Source organism: Pezoporus flaviventris, unplaced genomic scaffold (assembly GCF_033815535.1).
Source record: "Pezoporus flaviventris isolate CSIRO_AGI_PZ_B2104156 unplaced genomic scaffold, CSIRO_AGI_Pfla_v1 ptg000007l, whole genome shotgun sequence".
NCBI lineage: Eukaryota > Metazoa > Chordata > Aves > Psittaciformes > Psittacidae > Pezoporus > Pezoporus flaviventris.
The window spans coordinates 57,261,348-57,274,333 of NW_026892555.1; the positions used below are offsets into that span (position 1 = coordinate 57,261,348).

At 37.0% G+C, this 12,986-nt stretch overlaps 1 protein-coding gene across 1 annotated transcript in view; it reads right to left on the bottom strand.

Annotated features, from left to right (window-relative positions):
* Positions 1–4,367: 4,367 nt before the first annotated feature.
* Positions 4,368–12,986, bottom strand: part of CD226 (CD226 molecule) — a 29,047-nt gene continuing 20,428 nt past the window's right edge. The window contains 5 exon segments of the mRNA XM_061448138.1: positions 4,368–4,532; positions 6,386–6,461; positions 6,707–6,815; positions 10,228–10,386; positions 11,073–11,088. Of these exon segments, the coding sequence (XP_061304122.1) occupies positions 4,368–4,532; positions 6,386–6,461; positions 6,707–6,815; positions 10,228–10,386; positions 11,073–11,088 (525 nt within the window).

Below are 12,986 nucleotides of genomic sequence, written 5' to 3' on the forward strand. Positions count from 1 at the left end.
GATCACTTAAATCATGTTATAAAATTTATGGGTTAATACTAGAAATGAAATATTTAGTGTAACAACCTAATTACATAACCTTGTAAGGAAGTTGTTAAATATCCTTTAGAATAACCTAGCCACTTTTTGCCTAAGACCACAAAATTCTCTTTTTAAATAAACATAAGTTTAGAAGAACTATGCCAACCACTGCTAGTAATTCATATTAGTTATTTTATCTAAGTACACCTTACTAAGACCTTAAATAATAGGCTAAGAACCTGACATATAGTTTCTGTTCCTGGGGTCCACAGCGTAAAAGAGCATTTTAGCACTTATCCTGTAGACAGACAAGTCTGGTTTTGAGACTAGCCCTTAGTGTCAGACTTGCTAAGCCACTTAGGGCATCAAGTCCTTCTGGTCACCTAGGCTTTTTAAAGGAAAGTCTTTCACTTGCACTGGGGAGTACACACAGGGGCACAGTTTCAACTTCTATAAATAATCACCATTGATTTGAACTTTTGCATAGCTCAGTAACATAGAATATTTAGAGGGGCATGATGCAGGTAAGATTTAAAAACACATTTAAAAAAAATCAGAGCCCTGGTTCCCTCCCATATGTCTTTATGATTACAAAGAAATCCTTACTACCCTTACCTGACAATGAGGTTAGTCCTCTGAAATCTTTTCTTTTTCAAAGTAATCTTTTTTTTTATTTGGATCTCTCAGGAGCAGGCTGGCATCCACCTGTGATCAAACAGGTAGCACCTCTACATTAACTATTCTGCCTGCTTTGTTGCCTTGGTCCTGTGCCCTAATCCTGGGATAAGATTTGGATGGGAAGCAGTTGGTTAAGTTGCACAGCACAGTTAGATCAAGATGCTGATAAATGAAAACAATTATTTGCCAAACAGAAAAGGTACCAGGGAATTTAGGGCAGGTGGAGGTCAGAAAGAAGGGGATTTGGAGGAATCCAGCTTCTTGTGTTCCTTGGTGCGTCCAGCCCTTAAAGCAGGCTGTTTCCTCACAGAAACATTGTTTTACCCCCAGATGCATAGCCAAGGGAGAGCAGAAGACAGGCAGAATAATATATATTAAAGAGCCAAAGAAGCTCTTCAAAGTAAAGGAACGTAATTGAGATAAAGAAAATAATAGGAGATAATATATGTTACCGTTGTTTCACCTTCTTTCACAGACTGAGTTTCATATCTGCCCTGTTGAGACATACTCTGGTGACTGCCACTCCTACATTCAAAGATCCCAGCAAAGACTGATTACAAATGTTTCTTTCTCTGATTTCATTTAAAAAACAAAAACAAAAACAAAAAAGTGAGTTTACACCCTTTAAAAAGTTAGTAGAACTGTTTATCATGGAATTTTCTTTTGAACATGGGACTTAGCCATCCACCTTTTTTCATCCTGCATAAAAGATGAATTTTATTATTATGGAAAAGAAAACTGATTTTGGTTTTCTTAAAAGCTCGTAGATTCATTTTCCAGTTACACAGAAGGTAGTTACCCAGTAATTCAAGACTCAGTTTTTAAATGGTACCGTGCTTAATTATGTTTATTTCCTTGCAGCAAAGTTTCCAAGGCATTAACACACACACACAAAAAAAAGAGAGAATTATCTTGGAGTTTAGCTAGTGTGCTGAGCTGGTTCTGTCTATAGTTGTGTCATGTTACTTTCTTGATTTTTTTTCCCTTGCTCTTAATTAGTTGGGCAAGCAATACAGCATGTAATAGCACACTGATTGTTCAACATAAAATTTCCAAATTGCAATTCATAAAGTTTACTCAAAAGGGACTAAAATTTTCCCAAAGAAAAGGGGAAATCTATGGAAAGTATTGGAAATAAATAGCAATAAGCAGCAATATTTTGTACTATTTTACATAGGAAAGTCTATTTACATAATTCAAACTCTTTCACAGCAAACAGACTTTTACTGACTCCTGTCTTGCCAGGCTCATAATATATCCAAAGTTTTCATATTACATTTCAAATTACACTTTTGGAAGTTTCTCTTACGTGTAGCTTGTGTGTAGTTTTTAAGAAAATTATAATATTGATAAATTTGGGGTTGTTTTCTCTTGGGTTTTCATTTGTATCAGTCTCATGTTCAGCTGCTGTTCACTGATATTACCATGGTAGAAAAATGAAGCTGTTGTTTTACATTTGTTTTTAGAAAAAGAAATAATATATTGTTCTTATTATGCTATGTGTGATGTGGTTTTCCCTGTGGACTATCCTGGTAGAAGTAATATGTCTATGAAATTTGAATTAAAATAGATAAAATACCTGCAAAGATGTGCACTACAGATTTTTTTTTCTTCCTCAAATCTCAAAAATAAGTGATTATTTTGAGAAGAAAAGCTAAAAGTACCAGTGGAGGCAAGAAATAAGGGTTTTACCAGAAATAAACAAAGCTATCCGGTATTCCAGCTACTCAACCTCAACCTCTCCTGCTTTTACCCTTAGTAAAGTAGGGATGTATTTTGACTGTCTCCACAAGCAGTGAAACATTACCAGCTTCTCAGCTTATGGATATTTCTGTATCAGGCTTCCATCTGAGAACTTCAGTAGAATCAAATTCATTACATTATCATTTTAGCTTTTTAAAATAAATGGGATCATCAAAGAAACCCAGTACTACAGGGTTTTATTTGTAATGCTGTGCACAACTTAGAATTATCTGCTATAACATTTGATAACTCAGGAAATAAACCAACATATTAATAGTACAGTTCTGTGTATCCTCATCAACTTCGCATGCAAGCATTTATATATCTTGAAAGCCCTCAAAGTGAAAGAGACAGAAATAGCCCTTACAATTTGTATGTGTCCTTGTTCAGGGGTACGCAAAACGAAAATGAGATGTTTTCTAATGTTACATGACATTGTACACAAGTATTCAGCGAGAAGTTGAAGAACATTTTGGTTTAGGATTTTACATTTTTAGCTGAGGTGTAGGCTAACCACACAGCACTATTATAGCTCAGATAGTTCAGAGAAGCCCCGTGACCACTTTATCCTCAGAAGAACCTAGACTCCTATTTTTCTGTGTACGTGAAGAAAGCTTTCCATCGCAGAAGGCTATGGAAAATGTGCTTTTCACTGTCAGGCTGTTGATGCACCTTCCTAGTGAGCCCAGTGGAACAGGTAACTGAACCATAGGCAGACTCACAAATCTTCCCCCTCAAAAAAAAAACAAAAAAACCAAAAACAACTTTTACTAATGCTTCAAATGAAAAGGGGAGTCAAACACAGGTGGGCCAGGCACACAGCTTGTAGTATATGATTATCAGCCATCATGGTAACACCTTCATCTACTGGGATTTTGTCCTCAGTAAAAGGCCAAAAGATGTGTAGAACCTAATTCTCAGGTCTGCCTTCTAGTTCTGTTTCTTTAAGGATTTTCTTTTTTTGGTTGGTTGGTTGTTTTTTTTTGTTTCTTTGTTTTTTTTGTCCAATTTCTGTGTGGTTTCTTTTGTAGGTTTCAGCTGAATATATGCACACATACAACTACATATGTATGTGTATTGTTTTGTAAATGTTCTCAATCACGTCTTTTTCTGCTTTGCATCATTTATTCATATATCTTCCATGTTCTCTTTTATTTTTTGCGCTACTAAACCTTATAATAAATTATTATTAAATATAACCTGACAGCTACAGTCTTCATGGTTGTTTTTTCTTTCCTGGGCATGGGGGGAGAGGTGGGATGGAAGGAGGGAGGGAGGAGAGCAGGAGCTACACTTCTATTTCATCCACAAATAGAAAGCACTGAAATAACTGTGATGAGCAGCAAGAAACCTGTAAAACCACACAGCTGTTAGACAGCAAGCTGCTGTTCATACTTTTAAATCTACGTTCAGGGATCCCTGATATATTTGCTTTTGTGAGCTGAATAGTACTCTTTGCCCAGCCGCAAACTAACACCTCCTTTGTGGAAAATAATGGAAATTTATTATTCTATAAAGCACTCCATTTGAGATGCAAAAGTCATGGATATAGACAACATCGAACACATTTTCTTGCTCAGCCCTCTCATATAGGCTTTTCAGAAGCATCGATACCTCAGACCAAATTAACTTTTTGTAAATGCTCCATTCTGTATGTCAGAGTTAATCTAAAATTTTTAAGAGTACACCTACTGGGTAAAACCGTTTAAATTTCAGAAGTACAAATAATCTTTACATATGAATCAAAAAAAAAATATGCTAATGCTGCAGGCTCCCATACAGCACAGTTATATCTGGTGTAAGCTAGCCCAGGCTAGGTGTCCAGCCAAAGCAGCCCAGGCAGTGCTCAGCACAACCACTTTAACCTTTCACAATGATGCAAAGAAAATGAAGTCTAAGCTGGAAATATAAGCCCTGCACTCTGGTTATTTCATTCCTAAAAAGGAATCAAATGGTCTTTTCTTAGGTTTAAATGAGACATCATCGCAGTTGACATAAATCTCCTCTGTCTGCTCAAGGGATGATTCTTCTTCTCTTCTTCCTGTGTTCCATGTGCCATGAAAATTAGAACTTCCATAACTGTTACCAGGCTAGAAGAACATTAAAAAAAATAAGAAAAGAAAAAGAAACTTTTAAGGAATTTTCTTCAAAACAGCTGCAACTTTGAAAAAGGAGAAAAATGCCACATTTTCCTCATATGCTGATTTATTTTGGGGAAATATTCAACCATCAATTGATTATTATTTTTTTTTTGTCTTCATGTATGCTACAGATACGTTTTAGGTTAATACATATGAAAAAAGTTTCACTTTGAATGTTTCCCAGCTGTCCTGCATCAGGTGCCTGGTAAAGCACCAGTGGAATGCCCCCTTCCCCTCCCATACACACCACAGATAATAAAGTAGTCTCTCCTATGTCAATCTTAAAACATTCTGAATTATTCTGAAGTTATTGACCATGCTAAGAATTAGTCATGTATTTAAGACAGCTTAATGTGACCATGCTCTGATTAACTGGCATGGGAGGAAAGGTGTTTTCTGAAGTAAATGACTAGCCCGTAGCCTATGGTCACTGGTAAGAGCTTCATTCTGGTACAGTGACCCAACAGTCAAAATGAGACTAATGGAAATAACATGAGGTCAAATGGCTTTATAAGGATATATTGACAGTGGAGCTCACCATTGGATCATACAGAGGATCATCTGAGAGGATATAAGTGGAAAGCCAGTCTCATATCCACTGTGAAAATGGAATCATTTCCTTAAGTACAGCATAGCTTCATACCCCAACTTAAAATATGAAGAGACAAGGCAGAAGCAGTGAAATTGTCTGTTTTCCACTTCTGAAGGCCTTGAATAGGATTATTGGGGGGGGGGGGGAGGATGAGAGGGGAGGGAGTTGGGGGACAGAGAGCTGCAAAACATTGATTATGACAGTACAAAAAAAGAAAGAAGCACTGAAGCATCTGTCCCAACAAATTACAGTGAAGCGCAACTAGAAAAAATAGATCAAGACAAAGATTATCGCAAGATACAATTGTTTGCTTCAGTTTTACAATAGTGACTTGAAGAAAATAAATAATAAGAATGCTAGTGAACCAAAAGAGCTAATTTGTTAATAACATGGAATGCAGTTACAACTCTAAATGTATCTGTAAAATATTAAAAAACATTCATTAAAAAAATAAATAGCAATAATCACACTTTAAAATATTACATTTTTCCTGTCTATATAGTTTAAGATTAGACCATAAGATTTAGGGGATATAAAGATCAGATACAGAAGAGAAAGGTCAAGAAATATACAAGATGTGAGTTAATTCCACCTGCATCTGAGTAGGACACAAATCGTTTGAGAAAGTCTCTGTGATCCTCTTCCTCTTCTTGCTGAGGACACACATTCAGTCAGAAAAACAGTGGAGGGATCTGCATCATGAATGATAGCATACTTCAAAATATCTAATTCCAGCATACAAGAAATAATTCTGGTCTTGCTCACTGAAACCAGTAATTACAATAAAAAATCCAAATAATCTTTCCTCTGACTTGTAAACTATAACATGTATGAGATAGATTAGCAGTGTTTCATAAAAGCCTGGACAAAGAAAAAGAGGCCCTTTGATTCAGGAGCAAATGTGGGAAGCTGTTGCCAACAAGTTCCAGATATTGTGGCAGGGGAAGAATTTTTTTTTCTGCTCACTTTTTCTTTTCATTGGAAACAGAGATTCTGGATCACACCAATAGCATATACTTGGCAAGTAATACAGCCAACTTAGATAATGGTTTAACAATGAGTTTGGATCCAGCTGTGAAAAAATTTGGAACTTTAAATCATATGACAGAAAAATGCTAGAAGATGTAGAACACCCCAAGATGTCACCTGCCCTCTATGCACAAAATAGGAAAAGTCTATGCCTAGGTTTATGTTATTCCTGACAGATTACCTTTGGTGTGAAATTCCAGCTAATACCACTGTAAGCATTTAGCTGACTAAGGAACTTCAGTAAGCCATTTGTTTTTCTAATGTGAAAAATAAGAGGGGGGAGGGGGTGAGACACACCTCCAACACGGACATAAACTGTCATTTCTTTCATAGGCTGTAGAATGGATTAGGTTTTTTCAAGTTTAAAATGTTGGTGAGAAAATTCAATTTTCACATCTACATTTTTTTTTTTAACTGATACTGAAGAGGATAGTAGCATGAGCTGTTAACACCTTCGCATTTACCTGCTTCTGTATATTAAGCAAATTGTTTTGTTACTCACTTTTTGTGATAAGCAGTGGTAATGAAGATCGATAGAAAAACTAACAGTAAGACAGCAGCAGAAATTCCTCTAGCTATGCTGACGATAAACCGTTTTTGATACCAAGTTGCTGAAATACAATAGTAATAAATATCGTTAGTATTTTGCATAAACCAGCATGAACTTTTTATGACAAAATAAGTTGAAAATCAATGATCATGTAGAGACATTATTTGATGACAGCTCATGATCGATATTCAGACCTCACAACCATTTCTTCATTTCTAAAACACCTTTGTTTTGCTAAGCTAGTTATTATGAAATTGTGAAAGGTGAGTGAGCACAGTTGTATGAAAAAATCCTGCTGCCTTGTATAATCCTTTCCTATTCCCTTCCCTTCCCAGGTAAGAAAACATTGCATACATAAGTGACCTGATATATGGATAATAAAAGCACTCTGACTACTTAAGTGAATGCTGTTGGCATTGTAAAAGTTAGATAACCAACAATCTTGCAATATGTCCATAAGCAACAAGATACTTTTCAGAGTACCGGAAAGACCACCTCAGTCCTCAAGAGGATTTCTATTCAGTACTACACACAGTGTGCCAATTATTTTCTGCTCTAATTCAAAAAGAAATCTCTTCATTTTTTAACAAAAATATTTCCACAGAAATTTCTTCTGTTTCATCACTTTTTTTTAATAACATATTATTTTACGTGCTTTGATGATGGAAGTCCACCCTATTTGTTCTAGCCTAAGCAAAAATAATTTCTTTGCGAATTACAACCAATGCAGGAAAAGTTATATTTACAGTAACTTTGCTTAAAATGCAGACTTCTTCAGTATGGAGTCACATCTTCAAATGAAGCTAAGGAGCAACTAGGCAGGAAAAGATGTGATAACTAAAGGGTAGAGACAGGCAAGACACTGGCCTCTAGTTATAAGTCAATATATTCTTGCAGTGCCTAAGTTTGTGGAGTGGTAATGGCATATTATTCTCATTTTTGAGGTGAAAAAAGCTGGGGCAAAAAACAGAGGTAATATACTCAAAGTCACACAGGAAGCCATCACACAAGACCTCAGTACAGTTATCATGCATTTAAAACTCTTAGAAAAAGAAAGTGTTAAACCACATAACTTCAAGCCAGCTTTTTGCAGCACACCACAGGGCCCTGCTTCCTGCTCCTGTGTTGCACCTCTACACTTCCTTCAATTTCTTAACATGTAAGAGTAAAACAAAAAAAGGTACAAAAAAGGATGCCCTGGGATGGAAAAGGAGTAATACCTCTTGTGTTACTTAGCACAAGAGATGGTGGTCATATTTCATGGCCACAAGTTGTTTCATGTATTTCAGATAAACACTAGCAATTCATTGGTGAACAGAGACGAAAAAATTGTCGTTAGATTAGTCACTCTTTGATGTTCTGTCCACTGCACGGGGGAAGATAGCATTCAAAGATGAAACCACAGCTTCCCTGAAGACCTTTCATTCTGGGTAGACAAGAAGGTTACATGCTCAGTTCTTAGGCAAAAGAAAACAGTCAGTATCACTAAGGACTTGTTGTGGTTTAAGCCCAGCCGTAAATCAGAGCCACGCAATCTCTCTTTCACTCCGCCCCTCTCCCCTGCTCCTGGAGGGATGGGCAGGAGAATCGAAAGAATGTGACTCCCATGGGCTGAGATAAGAACAGTCCAGTAACTAAGGTATAACACAAATCACTACTGCTACCACCAATAATAAAAATTATAAGGGAAATAACAAGGGAAGAGAATACAACCGCTCACCAGCCATCGACCGATACCCCACCTGACTCGAGCAGTGATCTAGCCCTTCCGGATAACTGCCCCCAGTTTTACATCCTGGGCATGACGTGCTGTGGTATGGAATACCTCTTTGGTTAGTTTGGGTCAGGTGTCCTGTCTCTGCTTCCTCCCACCTTCCCCTCCTCCCTGGCAGAGCATGAGGCTCACAAAGTCCTTGGTCAGAGTAAACATTACTGAGCAGCAACTAAAACCATTGGTGTTATCAGCGTTGTTCCCAGGCTGAAAGTCAAAACCACAGCACTGCACCAGCTACTAAGAAGGAGGAAAATGACTGCTACTGCTTAACTCAAGACAGGACTGTAGTCCCAGCTAACCAGCTGCTGAGCCATCACCATGTCTTTTCTCACCAGGATCAAAAAGGTTCACAGCTTCTTATCTGGCTATCCTGAGTAGCAGCTGAGACATGCTCAGGTACGCATCTTTAGTATTAATGTGATCATTGGAAAAGATAAAAAAAATATAATACTGATTACAGAAAAGTCTTATCCTTGCATTCCAATGTTATTTTACTGGAAAGAAAAAAGAAACAAAATCCTCCCAGAAGTTTACACTGATGAAGGTATGTGACACAACAGAAAAGGCTGCCTGGTAGCAAAAAGTGATGCCTTCTGTATTATAACCACATATGAAATCACTCTACTACCAGCATGTTTTCATCTGCTGTGCACTTAAAATGACAGGATAGTGCATATAATTATGATCAAATTCAGAAAGATTATGTCTTTTTTCAGGTATTCAGCTACCTGCCACAGAACATCATTTTCTCTGCCATGAGTACTTAAGGAGAAAACATCCTGTATTCATGGAGAGAAAAATTTAAAATCTTATATTTTATCATCAAGGATGGTTGAATCTGAATAGAGTTCCATACTTCAGCATCATCCCCATCCTTCACTCCAGATCTAATTTTTCTGAATTCACCCTCAGCTTTATCAGGTTAAGATAATCATCTAGGAGTTAATGAGTTTGAGAGATGGGATTATCAGCTGTCAGTTAAATCTGGATTAAAAAAAAACGTTAGATTTTATTTTTTTTTTAGAACTGACAACACCTCAAAGCCCTTTTGCCTTTTCTCATTTGAAGTGAGCAAAGCCTTCCTGGAGCATTTGTTTTCTTTAACTAAATAAAACCTTTTGTAATTACTGACTTTAATATAACATTCAAAAGTTTGCAGAAACATGTCAGAGGCTTGTCATGTGTCTCTTTAGTTCTTGTGTTCTCATCAAAGGTGGCATACTGATGGCAGGCTATTAAGTGTATTTTCAGCTGCAGTTCAATTTCTGTTAAGTATTAGACAATGTGTCTCTCTCTCTGCCATCTTTCTAGCCTTGGCACTTTATATATATATATATATGTATATAAAACTTACATATACAGGCAGCATATATATATATATATGCTTATCTATCAGACGGCATATATATATATATGCCGTCTGATAGGCCAGACAGCAATTTGTTTTAACAAGAGATTTGAACTCACTGTAAAGATCTGCATGTAGTTTGTCACATGCCTTGCTGGACTGGCACATATGGTATGCTAACTAGACATCTGAAATAGTTTTGCCCAAATCTCAAAGGCAGAAATCCAGCATGAATGCATTCATGCTCAGAGAAAGGTGATTTGTTGAGTAGAGACCCACAGCATGGTCTGATATCTTGTGTTCACACTGTATGAATTTATGAGGAAAGAAGGAAGTTAATTTCACTCCTACCCTGATTGTCCTCACCACCAGCTGTAGCCTTATATTCTGTTTTCTGTGGCACAGAAGTGCTACTTTCTTCTTTTAGCTCAGAAGGACATAGATAACCCTCAATGACTGGACAAGTTGTAGCCTGCTTTTCATCTGCTGCTGTGAAGATCATACTGGGTGCTGTTGAAAATAATCTAAAGGCACAGTCAACATGGGTTCACAAAGGGAAAGTCCTGTCCAGCTAATGTGATTACCTTCTATTAAGGTAAGGTAACCAGCCAAATGGATGAAGGGGACAAATGCAGGATTCTACATCCAAGACAGAGTAACAGCAGGCATAAGTATAAACGGGAAGTGGAGTGGCTGGAGAGCAGGCCTACAGAAAGGGATCTGGGGGTACTTGTCAGCAGCAGGCTCAACAGAAGTCAGCAGCCAAAAGGGCAAACAACACAGGCAGCCTGTCAGAAGATGTGATTATCTCTTTGTATTCAGCATTGTTGCAGCCTCACCTTGAGCACTACGTACAGTTCTGGGCCCCACAATTTGAGGATATTAAGGTATTTGACTAAGGTGTCAAGAGGAGGGCAACAAAGCTGCTGAGAAGGCTAGTACAAGCCATAATGTAATTCTGACCGTAAATATACATTTAAATATAAGCACCACCCAGCTTTTCAGACCTAGTGGAAACACATAGCAGCACAAGATGTTTCTATTTTACTTTGTCTAAGAGAGCTTGCTATCCCACTTGCTACTGAAGCAAGAAAAACCTTATTACATCTTTCTAAAAATGGCTGGGTCTTCAGGATGGAATAAGCATTCCTTTTTTAACTCTGCTAACTTTTCAGTTCTTTCATGTGGTATCTCACCTTCTTTCCCAGTCATCTATCAAAACAATACATGGATTGTAAGTCAGTTTCCTCCATTCAAAAACATGCTCAAAAAAAAAAAATCTAATCAAAGGAAAAGGCAAGGTAAGTAAAAATCAGAAACAGATTCAAATGTGGAATCTGGTGACATGACCAATCTCCATATCATTAGAATTTTTAGAAGGAGAAATATGATGAAGAACACACCAGAAATTTATCCAAAGTCTCTTGAATACATTATATTATTATGAAATATTCAGCCTTCTGTTTCTGTAGGTGCTGTCCAACAAAAGTTACACTCCTTTGCATACACATGCTGCTTTATGTGTGCCAGGTTTCAAGGTCAAAAAGATTAGCAGAAGGCTCCTTTCAGATGGAAATTCCTGTTACTAAAAACAACAATCACAATATTTAGCGGGATAGACTGGACGAACTTAATGATAATGAAAGCACCTTACGGTTTTACCTTCACTCATGTTGAAAAACCTTAAATGCAGCATGCTGACTTCTACTGATAAAACTGCAAGAATAGTTCAGGCTTTCCTGACATTTGAATACCTTTTCCCTCCTCTCTTCCTTTTTTCTTCATAGGAATACCATGCTGATTTTCCTTGCAAAAATACATTCACCTATAGACAAGAAGCAATCTACTTCTTTCTACAGTACCACCTCTCAGAATCTGAAGGTTTAGAACTATCATCAGCTCTGCAAATAATCCTGCACTCTTATTTCTACTTCCTTTCACCCAAGATTCCTCCTCTTCAGACATTCTTGGGGTCTCTCAAAAAATATTAATAATAAAAAAATTTCTTTTCTTTTACTTTCTCTCTACCTAATCAGAGTTTTCTGTATTACTGCTTACAGTGCAGCTATTGTCCCAGCGCCTAGACTCAGTATTTCAAAACATCTCTGAAACTGGGCAAAGCAAGAAGATTCGCAGTACGCATGCAGAATCACACTGACAGACAACAAAAATTGGAGGAGTTTGGTAGCAAATCCAAGCTCTTGTGTGGCTTAACTGTAATGCTAAGCCAAAGAAAAAGATGTGACTGAATTGACAGAACATACACAAAGAACTAGCGTAGCAGTTTTCTGTCAGCACTTGCTTTATTCAAACCACGGCTGTTGCATCAAGCAAAGGCACTCATGAATTTGTGAGAGACTTCACTGGCTATGCTACACATTGCGGGGGGAAGCTGGCGCCTGGCCTGTTGCTTCTCTCCCCTTAGTGTTTCTCCATATCTCACTGCAAATATTGTGTTATGAAACATTTCAAACATTAAAAGAGAAATAATTGGAAATCCTTGAGACTTCACTTCTTTTGAAGTTAGTGAAAATTCAACAAAACCCACCTCATATCAAGTGAGGGCTTAAAAGGGAGACAAGGGAGTGATTTCTGAATCAGACTGTACTTCAGCTTCTGCAATGGTTTTATACTTTTTTTTTCCTCCAGTAAACAGGCATAATTATGCTGGCATTGTTAGAACAAAAAATTATATATAGGATCAATTTCAAGAGCAAAAGAAACATGGAAACCAAACTCTTCTTGAAAAAAGTTGTTTGTGTAGGTAGTTCTGGTAATTCTGAAAATTACTGTGTTGCTTGCAACTCATATGCATTCATTTTGGTATGAGAAGCACTTGGAGCAAACAGAAAATACTTCTATTACTCTACAATTTGGATATGCTTGATTATACCAATATCGTAAATATTTTGAAATTTGAATGTTTAAAATTCCTAAAGGTGAGAGGAATTTTTGTCCTTATACCTCTTTCTTTATGGCATTCTGCTCAATTTCATAGACTTTCATGGTCAAGTATCAAGAGTAAAGCAGATCAGCATTTTTTTCTCAAGCATATTTTCCACTTCTCAATTAATCATATTGCAGATTAAGCATATTCTGAAGTTTTATGC